This window comes from Heloderma suspectum, chromosome 1, assembly GCF_057233095.1.
Source record: "Heloderma suspectum isolate Gila_16-S chromosome 1, 16-S_ref, whole genome shotgun sequence".
NCBI lineage: Eukaryota > Metazoa > Chordata > Lepidosauria > Squamata > Helodermatidae > Heloderma > Heloderma suspectum.
This window is the reverse complement of record NC_139458.1, coordinates 188,953,448-188,976,474: the sequence shown is the minus strand read 5'-3', so window position 1 is coordinate 188,976,474 and position 23,027 is coordinate 188,953,448. Positions and strand designations below refer to the sequence as shown.

General features: G+C 44.0%; 1 protein-coding gene across 16 annotated transcripts in view; it reads left to right on the top strand.

Moving 5' to 3' along the window:
• The window catches only part of WIPF1 (WAS/WASL interacting protein family member 1), a 92,402-nt gene extending 69,405 nt beyond the window's left edge, over positions 1–22,997 (top strand). For all 16 annotated transcript variants that reach the window (XM_084813322.1, XM_084813258.1, XM_084813314.1 and 13 more), the window contains 6 exons: positions 1,258–1,387; positions 2,109–2,288; positions 5,528–6,301; positions 9,143–9,355; positions 11,411–11,524; positions 14,877–22,997. In XM_084813322.1, coding sequence (XP_084669448.1) covers positions 1,258–1,387; positions 2,109–2,288; positions 5,528–6,301; positions 9,143–9,355; positions 11,411–11,524; positions 14,877–14,932 — 1,467 coding nt within the window. In that variant the 3' untranslated portion in view covers positions 14,933–22,997. The remainder of the gene's footprint in view (positions 1–1,257; positions 1,388–2,108; positions 2,289–5,527; positions 6,302–9,142; positions 9,356–11,410; positions 11,525–14,876) is intronic.
• Positions 22,998–23,027: the final 30 nt, after the last annotated feature.

Here is a 23,027-nt window from a genome sequence, read left to right as displayed (position 1 = left end):
GCCTCTATAAGGAAGCTGTGAAGGAGTTGCGTCCTAAGGCAATGGATTGGAGCCTTGAGATCTGCTTAATCACATTTAAGGAATTGGGCTTTGATATGTGCCCTGTCAATTGAGGGGATTCTCTGCTATTTCTGTGGTCATTGAGAGGGCAAGCCTCATTCAGCACAATGGCAGGAAACACCCCTTGACCTGGGTCATTGTGAAAGGCACACCCCTGGGCAGGGCTAGCGTACCTGAGCTAAATGCAGGGGTTGGGGCACACAGCAACTATACTGGGGAGAACCTGACTTAAGGGAAAGAATCGAACTTTAAGCAGTCTCAGGAAATCCAGTTTTTCCCTGATAAGCTCTGGGGTGGTTGCTGGATGGCCATGACGTCATGTATCCCTAACGACCTCAACATTCAGCCAGCTCGGAGTAAATCGCTGGTGGAAACACCCCTTAGTCAGTTCAGACCAGTTAGCTGTTGTAAAAAAGGGACTACACTGCGAAAGTGGCTTGGATCGAAAATAAAGGATCCTGGTGTATGCAGGGGGTTCTTAGCAGGGATCCAGAGTCCCAGACACTCTAGATAGTTCTGTTGGTCTCCATAAGTATACATTACAGATCCTCAGTGAAGGCTTTATGTAGTGTTGATATAGATCAAAGACTACAGGATCTGATCCAGCTAAATGCTCATTTGCAAACAAAGAAAACAATTTTTTTGCACCAAATCATGTTTGTTGTTGTTGTTTATTCGGTCAGTCGCTTCCGACTCTTCGTGACTTCATGGATCAGCCCACGCCAGAGCTTCCTGTCAGCCGTCGCCACCCCCAGCTCCCCCAAGGTCGAGTCCATCACCTCCAGAATATCATCCATCCATCTTGCCCTTGGTCGGCCCCTCTTCCTTTTGCCTTCTGCTTTCCCTAGCATCAGCATCTTCTCCAGGGTATCCTGTCTTCTCATTATGTGGCCAAAGGACTTCAGTTTTGCCTTTAATATCCTTCCCTCAAGTGAGCAGTCTGGCTTTATTTCCTGGAGTATGGACTGGTTTGATCTTCTTGCAGTCCAAGGCGCTCTCAGAATTTTCCTCCAGTACCACAGTTCAAAAGCATCTATCTTCCTTCGCTCAGCCTTCCTTATGGTCCAGCTCTCGCAGCCATAGGTTAGCTCTGGGTTAAAAAGAAAGTCCATTCCTACGTTGTACTTCAAAGTTACATTGTACAGTTAAGTGCTTCTATCCTTATTCTGCCTAATATCTAGTTATATTATTTTGCAGGCAAATACAGAGAAGCCTTCCTTAAACAGATCGGAGCAGGCAGGACGAAATGCACTTCTGTCAGATATTTCCAAAGGAAAAAAGCTCAAGAAGGCTGTTACCAATGATAGAAGTGCCCCAATCATTGACAGTAAGTACATTTGTCTATCATTTAATAGGTTATCAACACAGATCTAGGTTCTTCCAGATGTGGCTTTTATGACATCATCACCCTGCCTCATTCACAGAAATTTATGGGGAGTCTGGGCCACATGAGTCTTCCATTCCTAACCTTCCAGAGTTTTCCCACCACTTCTTCAGTTTTTTTTTTCTTACTGTGAAAAATGTGTTAAGGGAAAAAAGACAGAATAGCTGCACAGTGCCTTTCGTTTGTTAGCGCCAGGAACCTTCTGTCTAGAAGCCTGCCTAAACGGAGGACCTCGTATGCAACTAACTAGACCGCCTGAACCCGTGAAATTCGTTCCTTTGCTGAACATACCCATGTAAAGACTCAAACTGCTATGTGGAGCCTGATTGATCATGATTTCATTTAATGCGTACGGATGCTTACTTAGATATATGAATTGCTTACATTAATGTATATATATTTGAAAGAAAAGTGTCAAATCCTCCCCCCGCCCTTCTTACTTTTGTTAGTGGTGTTGTAAACGAATCAAATGAAATGAATATGCTTTTATGTCATTTTTTAAATATATATTTTTCATTGCCCCCCCCCCTTTCTCTTTTGTTTTTGTTACATTTGCAAATGATTTTTTAAAAATGATTAAATTTAAGGCGGGTATAAACAGCCTGCAAATGCTGTTGTGCTTTATACATAGTGGTTCAAGACTTCTTCTCCCCTGTCTCTGCAGAACCTAAAGGATCAGGTGGTGGCGGTGGTGGCAGCGGCTTCCCCAGCAGCAGCAGTGGTGGTGGTAGTGGCAGCGGTGGCGGCAGCAGCAGCAATAGCTATGGTGGCGGCGGACCTCCTGGTCTGGGAGGTCTGTTCCAGGCAGGGATGCCAAAACTTAGATCTACGAACAGGGATAACGGTGAGGAAGTTGTGTTTTTGTCAAGATGGATATATTTAATGAAGCGCAACACGTTGCACTTAGTAGCATCCTTGCTGCCCCACAAACTACAGGTGCAATCCCTTGCATGTTAGAGAGGAAAAAGTCCTACAACTCCCAGCATTCCCCAGCCAGGTCCCCTTTCCTCCAACATTTATTTTCATTTCTATTTTCGTTTTCTTTTATCTGTTTATCCTAAGCTTCCATCCTGGAGTTCAGGGTACTAGTCATGAGATTATCTCATTTCTCCTACACAACAATCCTGTAAGGTAGGTTAGGCTGGCTTGTCCAAGGCCACCCAGTATGGCTGAAGAGAGATTTGGACACTCCCTGAGTCGTAAATCCTGCACTGTAGCCGCTACACCACATTGATTCTCCAGGCTATACTGAGGGTCAAACTACATGTTATGTTAATTGCATAGCAGGTAGCTGAGGATCATCTTTTAAAGAAAGCATTCTAAAGTGTTCCCAGCTCTGATTTGGATCAAGACCACCATACACTGGGAGGGGAGGATTAACCCTGCTCAGCACCATTTCCTTCCCTTCCCCCACCCCCACATGGGGGCAAAAAAAAGAAAAGAAGTCTCCACTGGCATCAAGCAAGGCTTTTTTCTCTTTTTAAAAAATACCCAGGCAAGGGAGATTTCAGGAAGCAAATCCTCCCTCCTTCGTGCAAAGTGGTCCCGATCTAAATTGAGGCCTTGCGAACTTACTTCAGAGTAAAGAATAATAACCCTCAGCTGCACGCTATGCAATTAACGTAACATGAAACTTGACCCTGACTGGTATAGATCGTAAAGAGTGTGTTTATTAACACAGTAAGCCAAGCTGCCCTTTTACTGGGGAGCCATGATCTGTGGGGGCTCACAGGCTGGCAGCGAAGGGAGGAAAGGCTGGCAAGGAGCGGCTGCACAGCCACGACATCAGCGATAGGCCTGCTGAACTCATCCGTGCTCCACTGGGCTTGATGGGGGTGGGGCCAAAGAGGCGGACCCACCTGAGTGAGTGGGTTCTCTCCTTTGTTCTCACTCCGGTTCAGCCTGAGGCCCCTAAAAGCAGGCTGCAGGATTGTAAAGGATCTCGGAGACGTGGCACCACGACCAGCCCAGCATGGGGGCTGCAAAACGGCCACGTCCAGGGTGGTAGGAAGAGGTTCACATTAGTGGTCCACGCTGTGGTGTGCCCTGGCCCTGCCGTCCACCACCAGCACTCTGGGCATGCGAGCCAGGAAGGGGAAATCGGATAGTAGGAGGGCTGGCTAATGACAGGATCTATGCCCCGTGCTGCTGCCAGGCCTATTCCAGTGAAAGTCAATAAAGCCGTGGCCAATTTATTATCCCAGCTATGTCTGTGTGCATGGCTGGCCCTAGGATAAATACAGCCTTTAGTGCCCTACCCCCCATGGTCAGCTTTGCAGGGCCACCCAGAGGATTTATGGGGCCTGGTGCAGGTGTGATGTCCATCGAGAAAGACATTGCTCAAAACCTTGATCTCTCAACCACTGTGCGACAGTTTGCACAAACCAATGTTCAAAAAGCCATGTTCTGAGCAGTGACTGCGCAACACAGCAGAACTATCACAGGTTTTACTTGTAATATTGTTTGCTTTGTAGCAGTTCTTATCTAACTGCATGCTTTATTTTAGAATATACATTATTTTATCTTTAAAAATAATAAAGAAAAATTACAAATAAACAGGGTATCCAGCTGGCCTCTTACAACTTACGGCTTTATTTTATTATTACTTATTTAGTGCTGATATTGTTCATAGTATGAAAAAGAAATACACGTTAAAACTAATTGAAGGAAGATCATTTTTGTAGTTGGTACCCAAACAACCTGTAGAACCTTGAAAGAAATGTTACACTTGCTTTTTGCCACCCTAGCTCACTGCAGACAGCAAATTAAAAAAACACAGCCGCCGAGCTCAGCTGCCCTGGGCCACTGCCTGACTTGCTCACCCCTAAGGCCAGCCCTGTCTTGTGTCTAATTTGTTCTCTTCCCTTCACTAACCAGACCCAATTAAGGGCTGCCCACACAAAGAGAATATGTGTTAACGGTAAACCCACATCTTTGTTTCATGTTTATGTAACACTTCTTGCCATGCTGGTATCAAATATATCCTTCTCTTTGTAGGGCTGGTATGCCTGCGATGCAGCAATTATTTGTCTGTTTGTTTGTTTGTTTGTTACATTTATATCCCGCCATTTTTCCTCCCTAAGGAACCCAAGGCGGCTTACACAGTCCTCCTCCTCCATTTCATCCTCACAACAACAACCCTGTGAGGTGCGTTGGGTTGAGAGACTGTGACTGGCCCAAAGTCACCCAGTGAGCTTCCATGGCTGAGTGGGGACTAGAACCCGGATCTCCCAACTCCTAGTCCAACACTCTCGCCACTACACCACACTGGCTCTTATTATTGAAGACACTTGTTTTGCACTCTTCATTAAAACAAAATACCCAGGGCATTTTACAATACAATTTAAAATCCAAAACAACAATGGTAACAATATACAATTAGAGTGGAAAGGTTTCTGAAAGGCATAATAATATTCCTTTTGCCTCATGACCTGCCTCACTTATGGGCCAGTAAATAGGCTAGCTAGAGAATCTGAGGCAGGACAGAGTGGTACCTTCTTTATTGTGGACTTCTACCATAAAGCCTTGAATGTAGTGGTGCTGGTAAAATATATAAGGTGATCCTTCAGACTGTGTCTTTCAAAGCTGGCATTATCTCTTGTGTCACAGGCTATTTATGGATCTCCTCTTAATCTCATGGCATTTAACATGCCAGAAGAGTTTCTCTGTGAGGCTGCCTCTTCTAGAGAAATTCTAGTAATAAGAAAATAAATTATTTCATCCTTCTCCCCCTGCTAAATTGTATAGAATTTCAGCTGTTTTGGCAGGGCTCTTAATCAGATAGAGAATATACAACAGAAGTTCCAGTACCTGCTGAAATGAAAACAATAGGGAAGCTAATATGAAGAACTAAGCGGAGTATACCTCACATATGCACCGAAAGCTCTTAATATTGATGCATTCTGGTTTTTCTAAAGAGCCTTTCTTCAGTGTAAATGTTCATATTGACACAAATATTCACACATTTTGGCAACCTTCCGCAATAACTCTAAACTGATTACAAATAATCCTTACTATTACTGTTCTCCCTGCCCCACACCTCCTCTCCTCTTGCATAACTAACTGATTTGTTTGCATTCTCAGATTCTGCAGGAGGCAGGGCTCCAGTATTTCCACCGGGAGGACGAGCAACATCTGCAAAGCCCTTTTCACCCTCAGGTGGTGTAGGCCGATTTCCAGGCCCTTCTCCCGGGCAAAGAACTGCAGCTCCAGAACCACAGAGAAGCCGAATGCCTCCCCCAAGACCTGACACTGGGTCCAAGCCTGACACAGGCGCTCCTCCTGTGCCAAATACTCCAAGACCTGTCCCATCAAGTCTGTACAATAGAGGAGCCCCTCCTGTGCCAGGAACAAGCAGACAAGCAAGCTTAGGGCTTACACCTTCACCTTTCCCAGGAAACAGAAATCTAGCATTTGGAGCATCCATTCGCCAGTCATCACCTGGTAGCCCTTCTTCTCCTTTTTCAAACAGGCCGCCTCTTCCCCCTGCACCAGGCAGGCCAACAGATGATAAGCCACCTCCACCACCACCTCCGACAGGAAACAGGCCGCTCCTCAACAGGGAATCTTCCCTGCCACTTCCTCCACCTCAGAACAACAAGCCTCCGATCCCTTCTACGCCTCGGCCTTCCTTTGGCTCTCAAGTTCCTCCGCCCCCTCCTCCAAGTAGGCCGGGCCCCCCTCCCATTCCACCAACGCCTGGCGGAAATGATGAAATGCCGCGGCTTCCTCAGAGGAATATTTCACTAGCATCTCCATCTCCACCAAGTTTGCCTGGCTCTGGTCGCTCTGGACCTCTTCCGCCCCCACCAGGCGAGAGGCCACCACCTCCTGTAAGAGATCCGCCCAGCAGATCAGGTAAGGCTCCCTGCATGCTGCCCGTGAAAATACAAATTAACCGAATAGCATGAGATATTACAATATATATAACACAATGCTCTGAAGACCGGGCCCCAAGTCTATAACCTAAATATTCCTGAAACCAAGTGGCCTTGTTGCCACAGTCACATGGTCATCTACTTTGATGCCTACATCCCCAACAGGGCCATCCAAGACATTTTGATGCCTGAGGTGAAGAACAAGGTGGCTCCCCCTCCCATTCCATGCACAAAAAATGACTGGACTGGCAGATGAATCTGATGATGGGATAGCATCCTCCACTGCACCTGACAATAGAAGGCTAATGTAGGGGGTGCAGAGCAGGACACACGGTACACAGGTCTCTCCTCCAACACCTTGCTGGTGTCTCCCAGCATCCACTGGCTGAGGTTACTGCTTCACTCTGCCTACTGATAGGGCCAGCCCTGGTCCCTAATAGGTCCTGCTCTTGCAATGCCCCCCTGCTTTTGAAGGATAGAAATGGCCCTCCACTTGGTGGTGGTGTCTTTCTGCATCTGCAGTCAGATGCTTCCTCACTTCCATTGTTAAAAGTATGAACTGGGGCTTGAGGTCACAAAAGAGCAGAGCCAATCATTTGTGTATTTTATGCCACATGTATGTCATGGTCAGTGTGTCAAGTAATAAGGTTGTCCAGAAAAAAGAATATTAAAGTGTGGGAGGGAGTCCCAGGCCCCAGGCCCAGCCTGACGGACCCTGTTGACAGCTCCTTAATGCAGGAATGGGAAATGGGTGGCCCTCCAGATTGCCATAGGCTGTCAGGATTCCTTTAGCCCCCACTTCACTTCAGTGCCCAAACATACACAGATGAGAGGCTTCAGTTTACAGCTTTTAATCCATTATTTCACAGGGTCATACAGATGCAAATTCTCAGAGAACTCTCCGTCTACAAAGGAAATGCCTTCAGGGGATCCAAATGGAATTTATGAGAGTTGCCTGCTGTTTGAAGAGGGAGGCAGTCTCGCTAGCCTAACTTAAGCGGGGAGTTCCCTCTCTTGTCATGAGGCCTCTAAGCACAGCTTTTCACACAAGGCCAATTGGGTAGACCATCTAAGTTCCGCCCCTGCCTTCTCTCTCTTTGCTCTGCACCTGGCATCTCTTAGGTCAATCTCCTAATCACTGCCTCTCACAGGGCGGGGGGCGATGAGGAGGGACCCTCAAGCTCAGCCATCTATACGTTTGTAACCTGAGAAGCAGGCCTACTCATATCTGGACTAGCCTGGGAAAGCACCTCCCCCATGTCTGATGGTTCTCCTTCAGAATCTGAACTGCTATCCCACTCCCTGCACTCAGAAACACCTCTGACATCGGCTAGGGCTGATGGGATGTGCAGTCCAACAACATCTGGAGGGCCACATGGTCCCCACCCCTGCCTTAGGGCACATACTGTGTCACTCCCACCATTTCTCCCACTGCTGCAGTTAGGGATGTTGGAGAAATCTTCAATGGAACCAAATGAGTTCGGATTTTTGAGAATACAACCGGTGGATTCTGCAGTGGACCAGTTTTTCCCCCATTGGGCAGATTGCATAGACTTGGGAACAGTTTTCTAACTTTCCTGGATTTTGTCATAGAAAAATACCCCCAATTAAAATAACCTGGCCAAAAATGTGCATTTCTTCCATAGGCTAGAGCGTGAAAATGTGCATTTGGAGGGGAATTTGCGCATTTTCGCACACGCAAATTTCCGTGAATGTGAATTTGTGCAAATTTGGAAATGGGAAAAAAATCCGATTCCATAGGTGGGCTGACGACAGAACAAAAGGTGCCTGACAGTCTGTGAAACACAGACAGAACAGATGTTACACAACCCATACACCCCTAGTTGCAGTTAAAAACAACAATAATGCACACCATGCTGTCTGCGTAACTATAAAATGGACACTACACAGAATCAAGCAAGATGGCTTTCCTTAATGGGAACATGCTTGAGATCTAGATTATAGGCAAAGCTATTTTAAGGTGCCTTGTATTGGATTCAGACATGTTACCTATTACCATTCTAGGACACTGGGAAGTTGACAACCTGTGTTTGACATAAGCAAGAAATATATATGATTTCATTTTAGTTGTTTTTCTGCTAGCAAAATACAATTGTAGGCCAGGGTTCCTCCAGGCAGAAAGCTCTAATGGGCCTGTTCAGTTTTAAAAGCACGTGTGGGAAGGATTTTGACCATAAGCTATGAGTTTTGAGTGTTTTTTGCCCCAGTGTAATGCTGTCTACATGGATCTTACTGTAGTAATAATTGTGCTGAGGGATCATGCATGTGGTACAGCCTTCCCCAACCTGGTGCCCTCCAGATATCTGGACTTCAACTCCCATGAGCCCCAGCTAGCATGGCCAGTGGTCAGGAATGCTGGGAGTTGCAGTTCAAAACTTCTGGTGGGCACCGGGTTGGGGAAGTCTGATGTAGTACATTCTACAGAGAATGAGTTAGCTCTTAGAGATCCAGCGTAGATAGCTTTCCATAGAGCTGCCTGATCCTAGGAAAGGCCCACCATGAGGCTCCTTCCCAAATGGAGCTGGATGCAGAATTCTCTTTGCTGTAGTGTAGTAGATGGAGGAGAGAAGTGGAGAGGTAATACAGAGAGAGAATGGTTAAAAACCTTATCTTTGCTTGTAAATAGCTCTCATATTGTGCTCTCTCTGTGTATGACATTCTCTGGTTTGCCTTGTCCACAAGATGAGCAGTTGCTTGTAAAATAAAGAAGGGCACCGGGGCTCACTTTGGAAACTCGAGAAGGGTATGTGCTCTGCTAAAAATACAATAACTGCTTGTTTCTTTATTCTTTTACATTCAGGATCCCTTCCACCCCCAATAAGCAGAAATGGTAGCACATCACGAGCATTGCCAGCTACTCCACAGCTTCCTTCCAGAGCAGTATTTGATAATAAACACAGGGCTGGACCAGTGCCTCCACTTCCTCCAGACAGACCTGGTTCTGGAGCTCCGCCACCTCCTCCTCCACCCTCAGCTGCCATCCGAAATGGCTTCCAGGATTCTTCATGTGACGGTACGTGACGGCAGCTCTGTTTCAATGCACGGAGAAGAAGAACTGGGATTGTGTGCTCCCGACCTCCATTCATTCAGTATAATGCCTGCAAGAGTCTTTGTGTGTACAACTGTACATATGGAGGGTTTTCTCTTCCTCTGGAAGGAAGCCCGAGTGCCTTCCAGAGGGGAAAAGAGCTGTCCCAGTTGCATGGCAAGAGCCCTCTGCACATGCGGTTGTACGTGTGAGGACTTGCAATCAAGTTCCATAACCACATTCAGCACCCCATTCAGGCAATGTCCAAACAGGGCTAGCTACTTTCAGATATAGACAACCAGTGAGGGTAACCGGCTCATAAAGAACGAACTGCATAGAAATCGCAATTTTGGAAACTTTTTTAAAGTGAGGTTTATTATGCCTTCTTCTTTCAAAAAGTATTGAAATATTCTCTGACTAAAATGCTGCTTAAAGTTTCAGTGCAAAGATTTTAGACTTTGTTTACAAAATCCAGCTAGTTTTCAAAATTTGCTGAGCACGTAAATGAAGCAAGCAGGTTATTGTGCCAATTCAAAATCATAGACCATTCATTTTGTTAGTATTCTATTCCTCAACAGCTTACAGTTTGCTAGGTGCTGTGCAAACGTAAGGATTTTAAGAGAGCCTATGCCTGTGTGGTTGGAATCAATGAATTTATAATGCAGTGTTGCTGCTACGATGTTACTCTGGCATTGTACGCTGATACTCTGTCACTAATGTTTTTCTGCAGATGCATGAAAAATGCCTGATGAGCTTTATTGTGGGGTGGGTGGGATTAGTGAGGAGGGCAAGAGGAGGTGGCGGGAAATGGGCAGTTCCTTCATTTAGACATGCAGCTAGCAAAGTGCTGTCAGCTGCAAACTAATTGTGTTGTATTTCCTAATGGAAATGCATAAGAAGAACACACTTCCTCTGCCCTGTAGAAGAAAAAGAGAGACCCCAAGCTGAGGAAATCCTTAATTGTCTGCCCTTGTCTGCACCAAGAGCACAATCTTATGGCTGCTAGATAGTGTCTAGATGGTCATAGGATTTTTCGGTTTCTGGGAACCGAGCTCAGAGCCAGGTCTCCACTCTCAGTTCCCAGAAACCTCACTCCCCACCCCTCCCCCGCTGCCTCATAGGCAGTGCAGTTTGTCCCCAGCTCCAGGCTCGCGAGAGCAGTTCAAAGCAGGCAAAAAGGGGGAGTTCCCGGGAGAGGGGAGGGAAGGGGAAGAGACTGCAGAGATGCCGTTACGATGTTTCCTGTGTGCCGTCTGGCCTCCCCCACTCCCCGCTCTGACATACCCTGGCTAGACAGCCAAAATCGGCTGTCTAGCCACAAATGCAGGGTGGCTGGAGTGTGGAGGAGAGGATCCTGTCTGTGCTGCGCCCACTCTTCTTTGCATAGTCAGCTGCCTCCAAGTTCAGAGGTGGCTAGATAGGATTGTGCCCTAACAGCGTCATCCTTTGCATGTTTCTAGAGAAGTAAGCTCAACCAAACTCCCAAACAGGTGTGCATAGGGGCTAGTTTACAAAATACAGAGTCTGCTTGATAATATAAGACTAAACCAGGAGCATTCCCTAAACCAGTAGGAGGCAACTTTTTTGGGCCATGGGCACATTTGGCAATCTGAGAAATTGTCCTGGGCACCACCACAAAATGGCTGCCATGAGAGTCCTGGCAAAGGACAAGTAACCTGCCCAAAAGACTGAGTACAAGGCAGATGTGGGGTCTGCACCCCAACACACTAAACAATTCTTTTGAATCCACAGTTTTCAGCACCAACAGAAACCTAATTCACAGTATCCCAGCTGCTAGTATGAAATAATAATTTTTTTAAAGGGGGGGTAGGGCACCTTCGTGGGTGCCAAAAAAGGTGCCCACATCACTACGTTACCTACCCCTAAACCACATAACTAGGTTTTACACTAACAATGCAAATGCTAACAGAATGTTCTTGAATGAATGTGTTAGTGGGATTTGGTATTAATGTGGCATGACCTATTTATAAAATGATGCAGCAGAAAATTCTACAAAGGTTGTTGTTGTATGTTATCCAGATGAGTGGGAAAGCAGATTTTCCTTCCATCCCCTGTCTGACCTGCCACCTCCAGAGCCATATGTGCCCATGAACAAAAGCTACCCCAGTAAACTGGCAAGGAATGACATCAGAAGTAAGTATGTTCTCATGAGGTATGCTTGATAACAGTACATTTCATAAGCTCTTACTGAGATGAAAATATATTAAGTGCTTTGAGCACTCATGAATGCCCAGGGTAGCGGTGATGGTGGTTAAGTGACAAACCTAAATGGCAAAGCTACAGAAGGGTTCCCATGGACCCTGCAGAAATGGTTTAGGTTCTAACATTGTTGTCTACCTTTCATAGTGATCTAGTTGGAAATATTCCAGTGGATCGTAGGCTACATAAGTAAACCACGCATTTGAAAAGTTGCCCTATGTAAGCTCACTTCTGCCTGTTGGAAATGAAGAAGTTCCCTGCCCAGAAACGGGCAGAGGGAGCTGGAGGAATGCAGTGCCAGGGAAACAGGAGCAATTGGCCACCTTTCCCCATCAGTCCATTGCTTATCTCTGCCTATCTCCTCCTTCCCTGTGAGTTGGGGAGGGGAGGAGTACTAACAGCTAACTCCAAAAGGGAGATAAAATAAACAGAGATCATCAATGGGCACAGAGAGATGCCCAGCATTTCTGGCTTCCTGGCATGTATGCAGTTCCCTCTAGCTTTGTCTGCTTGTCTTAGGGGGAGGCTTCAGAATTGCCAACAGCTGGAACATGGCAGATACATGGCTACTTTTCACATGGTGAGTGTAGCATGTAGCCAGGCTCTAGTTCTGCATCTGTTGCACATTTATGGTCAGGACTAATGTGCACGTTTATATTTTTCAGGCTTCTCTTAGTAAATATTACATTATTTATTTGCTTTTGGTCATTATTGTCACATTTTTCAGTCAGCTGTTGGTGTTATAAATGAGCTGGTATGCGTGGTTATAATTAATCTCACAAAATCTGAATTATGCAATCTGAGTTCACATTGGAATTTTGAGTTGATGCAGTTGAGGTGAAGTGTACAGGATAAATCTTTCACGGTGAGATTTTTGGTTATGTGAATGTGCTGACAGTCTCACAGAACCATGCACTACTACTTTGTTCAATCAGTTTCTTAGATTTATGCAAAATGTTAGAGCATTCATACAATGAATGTCCATGGCAAAAACAAAACAAAATATCCCTTGTGGTAGTTCAACCTTGTAAACAAAACCACAAAAGTTACTGCCCTGTTGAGGCTGGCAGAGGAGGGTTGGAGAGCTGCATTTCTATGCTAGGTGGAGAGGAGGGGGCTTTCCTCCCCTAGCAGCCCACTTGGTTTCTATGCTGGGCACAGAGGAGGAATGGTGTGCTCCATCCCTCCTCGGCCAGCTTGCCGGCACGGAGTTCCTGATCGCCTAGGGCTACCGGGCTAGGGCTTAAATACAAGGCTGTGGTACCTTCTACGCCAGCAAGCACATGAAAAGAGTGGTCAGAAATGGTATATTAGAACATTGCCTTCTAAGACGGTTTGGAAACTTTAGCTAGTACTGAACACAGCAGCCCAGCTGTTAACAGTATTGACATATATACTTTGTATCTGAAGCATCTACACTGGCTGCCAATTCATTATTTGGGACCAAATTCAAAGTTCTGGGTTTACCTTTTAAAGCCCTAATTGCATTGGATCCTGATGACCTCAAGGAATATCTTTTTGTATATGAGCCCTTCACCAGGCAATTAAGCTCTTCTGAAAAGACCCTGTTTAGAATTTCATCCTATGAAGAGGCTACATTAGCCTCCACTAGGAGCAGGGACTATTCTGTACTGGCCCACTGTTGTGGAACTCCCTATCAGGAGAGATCCATTCAGCTTCCTTTCTGCTAACTTTCAAAAAAATGCGCAAAAGCTCTTTTTGTGCAGGATTTGCTGCTGTACTGATTGTTACTATTTTTTGTTCTTACTGTTTGGTTTATTTAGATTATATTATTTTTACATAGGTCAGAGAGAGAGGGGGAAGTTTATTTTTAGTTTGTTAACCACTTTTGAAATTGATATGAAAGAGTGATATTAAATAAATACCTTTGCTAGAGCCAAGGGTTCACTGTTTAAACTAGGGATGTACGAAAGTTCCGCCACGGATCTCGGGGAGGCCGAATGCCAGCGCATTCGGCCCCCCGAAATCGGTGGCGGAACGGCCCACCCCCCCCGGGACAGGACTTACCGGGGCCGGATCTTCCTGGCGGCGGCGGCTACAGCCGCCGGTCTTCCGACCGGCTGCCACTGCCGCCATTTCCAAGTTTTAAAAAAAACAAAAACAAAAAAACATGATAGGCTACGTAAAGGTTTACGTAGCCTATCACGGCTAAATTTTAAAAAACACCATGATAGGCTACGTAAATCTTTACATAGCCTATCACGGCTGATTAAAAAACAAAACAAAAAAACGCGCTTATGCAAATGGCGGCGCCCATGGTGGCGCCCATTTGCGTACGCACGTTGTTTTTTTTAATCAGCTGTGATAGGCTACGTAAACATTTACGTAGCCTATCACGGCTGACTGCAGGGACGCAAACGGCGGCGGCTACGGCCGCCGCCATTTGCATCCCTGCTAGCCAGCAGCCGGATGTCCGGCCGCTGGTGGAGCCGGCCGGCGGCTCCGCAGAATCCCTGCGGAGCGGAGCCAGCCGGCCGGGATTCGGGGGGGGGGAAGGGACGGAGCGCCTCCCCCCCAGCATCAGCATAATCCACGAACAGGTAAGTGACTTTCGTACATCCCTAGTTTAAACACAGAAAAAGACCAGAGTGGTAATCTTGGTAAACTGGCTGCGTGAAATTATTGTTGAACAGAAATAATTTGAAAGACAATTATACGTTTTCAAAACAAGAATAAAAGTTGAAAGGCAAAGTCTAGCTTGTCCTTTAGAGCCTAGAATTTTAGTTGATACTTTGCAGAAAGGAACCCTACAATATTTGATAAATATTATGTGTTTAAGGTACACACAGGAAAAGGACAGGCTTTGGATAAAGTTTTCAGAACATTAATGTTGTAGTGTAACTTCCATTTTCATTAAAATTAGATTGGGAGAAGAAAGTAGTTCTGAGGCCTGAAAGTACTATGAGGAAAGTGTACTTCCTCACCAACGCAGATGTTTGTTTATTTTTTCTTTGCCACCATGACCTTTGGTCAATTTTGGGGGGTAGTTTTTGTGGTGCTTGAAAAGCCTGCAAACCCATTTGACTGTCTGTATTGTTCAGAAATGATAAATAAATAAAATAATCTTGTAGGCATTTCAAACTGTCATAGTTGTAAGCTTTTATCAGTCACATATAACTAAGACATAAAATATTTCAAGTGAATAATAGAAGTATATTAAAATTAGTAGTTTGACCCATTTTAAAGGGATAGCTTGAGTATAATCTTCAATTAATAAAAATGTTTTAAAATATTAATGTGAAGTCTTTTTCTTTCTTCCGTTTAGGTGGATCCAGCCGCAGAGAAAGAGGTGCTCCACCACTTCCGCCTATTCCGAGGTGAAGTGGGCTTCTGATCTCTTTTGGGATGACTGCCGTTCTCAAACTTCTCTGGAACGTCTCTGTGCATTCAGTGTTGGCAGAAGGCTTTCTCTCCCTCTCCTATAGCACATTTGAACACAAATCCCACCCACGTACAATTTTTCAAGCTGGCAGAATCCAGATCAAGTTATTTCCTCTTTATTCTGATTTAATTCGGTGAGATTGAAGCGGTTGCTTTAGATTTCCACCATAGCCTATACACCTGTTGTTTCCAAGCTATCACCTTTTCCCCAACTTCTTAGAATTAAGTCTGTCTAAATCATTAGAACTTGCTTCTAATAAGGTACTTCAGATCTAGGTGGGGGGTGTTAGTCTTACCTTGAAAGGCATATTCATACCTATCACATGTGGAGTCCATTCCTGCCCATAGTTTTGTCATCAACATCACTAAGAGCAAGTTCATCATTCCAGTTGCAATCACCCTGCCTCATTCACTGAGTTTTATTTGGGGAAGGGGCATCCAGACATGGTCATCTTCCACTTATAACCCTCCCATGTTTTCCCACTGCTTCTTCTGTTTCTTCTCTTATTGCAGAAAATCCCATTAAGGAGAAAAAGATAGAACAGCCGCTCAATGGCTTCTGATTAGAAGTGCTAGGAGCCCTCTGTCTGGGAGCCTGGGCGGTAATATTTTACAAAGCTCAAGTCTGAAGCATAACTTCCTTCGGGGTACCTCCCATAGGAGACACCTTTCCCCATTTCTGTGCATGCTAAATATGGCGCATAGTTCACTTTTTCAAACTGCAATCTGCGTGAGATTGCTGATCAAATTGGATCTGACCAGTTTGATTACTGAAAAATGATGTGACACAACAATTAATACATTCCGTCTCTGGAAAGAGGTGGGGTAATTGGATGACATTCTTATTTTCTCAGGCAATCTGTTAAATCTGTCATGGATTTTAGCCTTTCAAAGACCAAAAGAATGTCAGTGTTAGAGTTGGTATAACATTCCACAAATCCACAGAAAGTTCCTATGCAACAATCCAGGGCAGTATGCACACGAAGCCTTGGCTTCCAAGCAAGCAGATCTAGCGGGATGAAGGTTCACGTGCACAACTAGATACGGTGTGCACAGTCGTCGTCCCTCCAATCCCAGAAGGGTTGTGCATGAAGAACCACTAAAATCCCTGCTGATGGATATTTCCAGAGTGGGGCAGTGGACTGAATTCAGTCCCATCCCCCCACCCCTCCTGTTCTCCCTTCAAGCAAAGCAGCTGGGTCGGTGGGGGTTTATCTTTTTAAAAAAAGAGCTGTGTGCAGCACAGCCATGGCAGCAGCACATCCACTCCATTGCATTAGGATGCCAGAATAGAACATTGTAACCTCGGAGGTTAAAGCTCCAGTTTTGCTAATAGTCATGCTATTAGACTTTTCCTCTGTGGGGAGCAGGTGATTCCCACAGTTCCTGGTTTATTCTGTGAAGTGGGTTACTGAAAAGCTCTCTGCTTTGAACTACGCAAGACAAATATTCAAAAATTAGTTAAGGCACAATCCTATGCATGTTTAGACAGGAAAAAGTCCTACAGTGCTCAGCATTTGCCAGCCGGCCATGCTGGCTGGGGAATGCTGGGAGTTTTAGGACCTTTTTCTGTCTAAATATGCATAGGATTGTGCCTTTAGTGTATGTAGGCAACAAGGGATGCTAATAGGACTCTCTGGCTTTCGGCTAACATCTCTCCTCTGAGCTTCCATATCTTTGATGGTACAGTTAAACTGTTGTTTTGCTTTGTTTTAACGATTGATGCTTTTTAAATTTTGGTCTTGGGTGCTCAAGACACCTTTTTCCCCCTTTCTGTGGCAGCTGTTAATCCAGCATCCAGATACAAGGAGGAAATGTCTGATGGCAGGACACATTCCATTGACGTGTAACAAGCTTTCACTTAGTTTTCAGTTTAAATGCAAAACAGCTGAACAGCATTTAAGTTCTGATCGTATGGCAAAATGTAATTACTTTCAAGGATTTTCCACATCTGAAAAACTGTAAGAAAGGACTTCTAGGTTTTACTGTGGGGTGGGGTGGATCATACTTTTGGCATCATGACAGTTGTAAATGCATTTACCATTTTACAACCAATTCACTTTACTTGCTGATATGGATATATGATGAGAAATAACAGAACCCTTGAGAAAACTATGGTTCTTGACTGGAATACCCCTGATACATAAAATGACTACCAATGGAAGTAAGCTGTGAAGATGGCTTTCAAGGATCTGCCCTGTGTTGTCTGGCCTATATTAGTATGCAAATTGGAGGTCACAGGATGACCTTTCTAGTGCTTTCATGATGGAAGAACTGGGAAGGCTGACGAATCCAAATGTGTAATATAACATTATCCAAACTTGAGTTGTGAAGGGACTGTTAGAACAATACCTCTTTAGAGATGCACATAAAAAAGTAAACATATCTTTGGGGAAACTGAAAAGGAATTCCAAAATATTCACAATGGTGCTCCGTGTGAGTGGCCTTACCAGCCAAGATCGCACCTTGATTTTAGACTGTATGCATTCCCAATAATGACAAACAAAGCTAGACGGAGCTTAGTATGTAGAAAAGAAGAAAAATAGCTTTGCAATTTCAGGCCGTGTATACATGTATGAAGCTTTTTAAATGACTTTTTTGATTAAAACAAAAGCTTTTGCTGGTTGGCTTGGGCCATAAGGGGTACATTCCATCAGCTCACTCTTGTAGTGAAATCCTTACAGATGAATACATTCAGGGATCCAAAGATTCAACCCATACAGATCTTGTTGTAAGATCAGAGCTCGTTTGAGGGGGGTTTGCGCAGACATCAGTACAGCAACATGTTGCAACAGTTTTCAGAATCATGCACACAGCAATAATAATGGATTTCTCAGTGGACTGTTCCTCTTTTCCTATGCACTTAACAACCCTGACATATATGCAGTATTAATAGTTCCAGTTTCAGTCCAGTTAACCCTTGTGTGTATGTGTGATATTTTATTAAAAAAAACCCAACGGGCTGTAAAAGATTAAATTATTACTTACATTTTGTTGCTGGAACTGGAACATTTAAGCTTTCTGATAAACAAATGAAGTACAAAGTGTTATACTGTGGAGTTTTTAAAAAACAAACAAAACAAAAACAAAATTGCTGCAGAAGCTGTGCATTTAATTTAAGATGTTTAAGATACAATTCCATTGTTCTGCAGTCAAGTGAAGACTGCCTAGAGGAACTCTGAGTTCACTGCAATTGCTGTTAGAGCTTCTATTGACTAGAGGTCAACCAAGGAACTTGGTTATGCAATAGAATAGAGTCTTCACGGTAGAAATGCCAGAGGTAGAGGTAAAAACACAACCTGATTTATCAGTCAGTGGCCCTCTCGTTGCATTATTCACTCTTTCCTACCAATGGATTAGCCCTTGAGTGCGTGAAGTTATACGGCAACGTTGTTCAGCCAGTCATGGAAAACTGGACAGTGAGGAACAGGCATGCATGAAGAGCCAGGTGTGGAAAAGGCCGTAGCGTAGTGGTACATTTGGGAGTGCAGGTGCTCATCCTGATAGTCCCCATAGCCACCCCCCAAGGAGAGTCCAAAATGTAGGCAGCAGTGCTGAGCCGTATCAGCAGCCCAGTTCCAGTACATCTCCAGCAGGAGCAGGCCTTTTGTAAAGGTAAGGGGTCTTAATTGCCCAATCAAGACCAAAAGTCTTTACATTACAAGAGGGATCACTTGCAAGAATATATTGTCACTGGGAAAATCCATTTCTTCCCCCATCTAGCCTGAGGATTGCAGCTAAGCTCAGAGAGAACAGGGAGGCCTGAGGGGGATATTACATGTCATCATCCCTGCTCATCAGAAAGTCTCAGTGCTTTGACCCCAAGGGCCCTGACTCCTTTACACCACTGGGGAAAGGCAGACAAATAATGGAAGGACAGAACATGCACAGTTAAAACCTACCGGTGTCTTATAAACAACTTCCATTCCTGTGGTATTCTGAAAGCCTTGAGATTCAACTTCTATTTTACTCTGTCAGTTGACTGTGCCATTGGCAAATTAATTCCAGTGCAATATTATCTAAAATTCTAACCAAAGCCTTAGCATTTAAAATGTAGTGTGGCCTTCAGAGAGTGAAGCAAAGAAACTAGAGCTTCTCTCTTCCTCAGAGGATAATATTTTAAGCACTTTCATATAAGAATCTTTCTCAAAGTGTATATGTTAAATAGTGGCCGAAAATACTTCAAAGAAGAAAAAATAATAGGACTTGTTTGGGTGGTGTAAAGTATAACACTTTTTATTTCATCAGATATATTAAAATACAGCATTTTTTAAGTTTAATATATCATTGTATGATAGATATATTAGAATAAGTATTTATTTAACTATGCACAATGAAACAGCTTCTTCTCCGTGGTGCCTTAGGCCACAGTCCTATATCTACTTACCCAGGAGTAAGGTCCACTGAACTCAATGGGACTTACTTTTGAGTATACATGTGTAGGATTGCACCATTAATACATTTTAAAACCATTTTTTAAATGTAAAAGTAGCTGTTATAAAAAAGAAAGATCTTAGATCTTGTCCTTCCCCAACAATTTCAAATATAAAATACTACTTACTGAATGAAATCTCTCAACTCTTTTGCTGTCTAACATTTGCTCACATCTAACATTTTTGTAGGATTTGGCAGACTGCAATTTTTAGCATGTTTATTGAGGCAAGTTATGTGATTTATCAATGGAACTCGCAAATGAATGAGTTTAGGACCGAGGTTTTGAAAAAGGCAAAAGTTCAACAAACTCTATGGATTGCATTTTATATGAGTGAAGGGATCAAATGGATTGTGAACTTAGTGAGCGAACATTTTTAATATGTAATGCATACCCCCACACCTTCTTTTGTAAGGTTGCACAGGTGTACAACATGCCCATTTTGTAAATAAGATTGTTTTTATTTGACTTTGCTTTGGATTATTAACATGCATATCTTAGAGTATTTGTATGGAATCACTGTGACTCAAATTGTGAGAAACCAGATGACAAATAAAAACTTCTGTCTATCCAAAGCAACAATAAAAAATAGAATTGTAGCAAATGTTTGTCAGATGGAGCTGTGATTGCATTTGGGACATATAAAAGGAGGGTTGATGACCCTTCTGCCTTAGAATTATTTGGCCTGATCCTGCAAGGGTGATTTCCACACACAAGCCTGCTTCCAGATTTAAAGTCCCCCATGCACAAAAGGCTATGTGGACCCACATGCTGCATCGAGACTGCATACAAACTGCGCTGCCAGCATTGATAGTCCAAGTCAATTGGGATTGGTTATACTTCGATTTTAAGTACCACACACACATACACACCTGCATTTCAAAAATATGTTTCTTCATTTAAGACGTTGATTTTATATATGGAATCCATATATTGTTTTTCTTTTTATAGCAACCTATATGCAATCCTAAAAACATCAGGCATGCCCGTTTCACTAAATTCAATGTGATCTAAGGGTTGCATCCAATCTTAGTCCTATGTAAAGTAGACCTATTAAAGTGAATGGGACTTAAGTTAGACTAACATTGGATGCAACCCTAAGTGCCTAGTTAAAAACACTTTGGTTTTGGTGACTTCAGTGGGACTTTAGCATGCCTATTTTTCTCTGACTGTGCTGCAAGCCTAAAGTTAATGAACAAACTGCTATTGATTGATGCATTGTAACAATGTGGATTTTTAATTAGACCTGCAGGCTGGTTCCTACTTAACAGTTTCCTCTATGGGAATGATCCCCTAAAAATGAATCTTAGGATATTGGATTTCAACCAGCTCCTATTTAGGGATTTCTCCTGTATTATGAGCAAATGGAATTTTGAAATATAGTGAGGTCAGACAGCACATGTAAAAATGAATACAAGGTTCCTCTAATGCTGAGCAACATTTGAAAGGTATATTCTTTGACATGCCTCTTGAATAAACTTTCATTGGGAAAGTAAGGATGAAATTTGCTAGCTCAAGGCTAGGTGGTGCCTTTTACTCAAACCTCAACATCAGAATCACTGACCAATGTAGCTATACTGAAAACCACAGGTTAGATCCAAGATAATTTGGATCTTGAAGTGTGAAATCCAAATGGACCATCTCATTCATGGTTAAAAATGCACTCAAATAGCTGGCAATTTGCTGGAGCTCAATATCTGCCACCTGAGGGGGCCACCTACCGCCCAATGCTGGGGACAACCCTGGATATCCGGGGGTGGGGACAGATGACCAATAATGGTAAAATAATGTATTTTATATATGGTTGCTAAATTGCAGGTAATGTGCTCATAATGTTTACATGTCTAATGGCTTTCAGAGAGCAACAGACATTCTGCACTGCAGCAAAAAACAAGTCTTATGGACTAATCCCAATCTGATGTCTCCAGGTATTTTCGGCTACCGTTTCTATCAGCCCCAGCTAGCAGTACCAATGATTAGGGATGATAGGGGGTATAATCCAAAAAATCTGGAGAGCATCTTGTTGGGGAAGGCTGGACTAGATTCACTTCAACAGATGTTTATATTTGGTCACTCAGCATACCTAGTTAATCCATGAAGGTAGGTTTGAAGGAATTCCTCATCACCACCAGCCAATTCAGTCAGAGAGACTAGTGTTCCTTCCATGTCATATGACATTTTATTATCCCTACCCATTATTGTCTTCGTTGTAATATTTTTATTTTATATTCTTACACCATTTTATATTGGTTTTTATACATTTTATATTTGTGTTGTGAACAGCAAGAACTTTTAGAGCATTAAGCAGTATAAAAGTAGTATAAATATGCCATTCCATTCATTTAAAGATTGTTGCAGATGCTCACTGAAGTGATTGGTTTGTCTTCCGCTGCTGCCCGAGATAAGGTTTCAGTTCCTGAAACTACTGGCCAGTTTTCTCAGTCATGGGCAAATATGAAGTTGCTCTTCCTCTCACGTGGGTGCCCAGTTCCCAATTTAACTAGTATCATGTTTGCTGCCACACCTTGGCACCCTTCTTTGTGTTTTATCCGTCAAGATTATATCTTGCTTTTTCAGCTCTAAAAAGGGCTGCCAAAGTGGCTGCACTTTCGATGATGCATTTCAGAGAAAGAATCCTCTGCCCACGCCCAGGGTTTATTCTGCAAACTAAGGCACACAGAGTGAAGAAGGTGAGGGTCAGATATGGGGAACTACAATTACTCCTTAGCCCAGCAACAGAGAAAGAAAAGCCGGGGATGGGGAGGCCCAGCCCTCCTAAATTAGTAGCAACACTTTAGACGATAGCCAGGTGGAAAACAGGTCACCCCTGTGCACCTTCCTTCCATGCATCAAGAAACAGTTAACACTGTCAAAACTCCTAAAGATACAGTATCCCCAGTTGGGGGGCGGGCGACAAAAGCAGAGAGGGGTAATTCAACAGAAAATAGGTATCAGATTCCAGAACAGGTTGTTCCTGAAAAAGGATAGTTGTTGCAGCGTATGCCCTCATACCCATCCATCTCTCGTCCTTCCATCCCTACCAGAACAGGCAGCTACAGAATAAAAAGAAAAGGCTAAATATGGAAGGGGGATGGGGATCGGGAACGAAAAAGTGGGATACAGGAGGAGAGAGGTAAAGGGGAAGCGCAGTAGAGGAACCTAGGTAACACAAAATCTTGCCAAATACAACGTCAACCTAAGTGTTGTATGCAGTGGTAGTCTAACTTGCCCCATTCATTTCAACTGGCCTACTCTAAGGAGGTCTAACATTGGCTACAACCCAGTGTAATAGCGCAATCTATGGGATTTACTCCCAGGTAAGCGAACGTATCGCCTAAGACTGTAAACCGATGCCCTCTCCCGTGGGAATAAGCCCCACTGGACGAAGTAGGGGTTACTTCCGAGTAAACATCCATAGGGCTGGGCTGGTATAACATAAAAGGGGAAGGTGGCTGGAGCAAAAGGAAGGCACGTTGCGGCGTGGCGGGAATCTCCAGACTGCGCGGACTGCAGGAGCGGGCCGCTGTTTTTGCTGCTGCTGCGCCCCAGGAAAGCGCCCCGGCGCCGTCCGCCGCCATCTTGAGTGGGCGCTTCGCCTTCGCC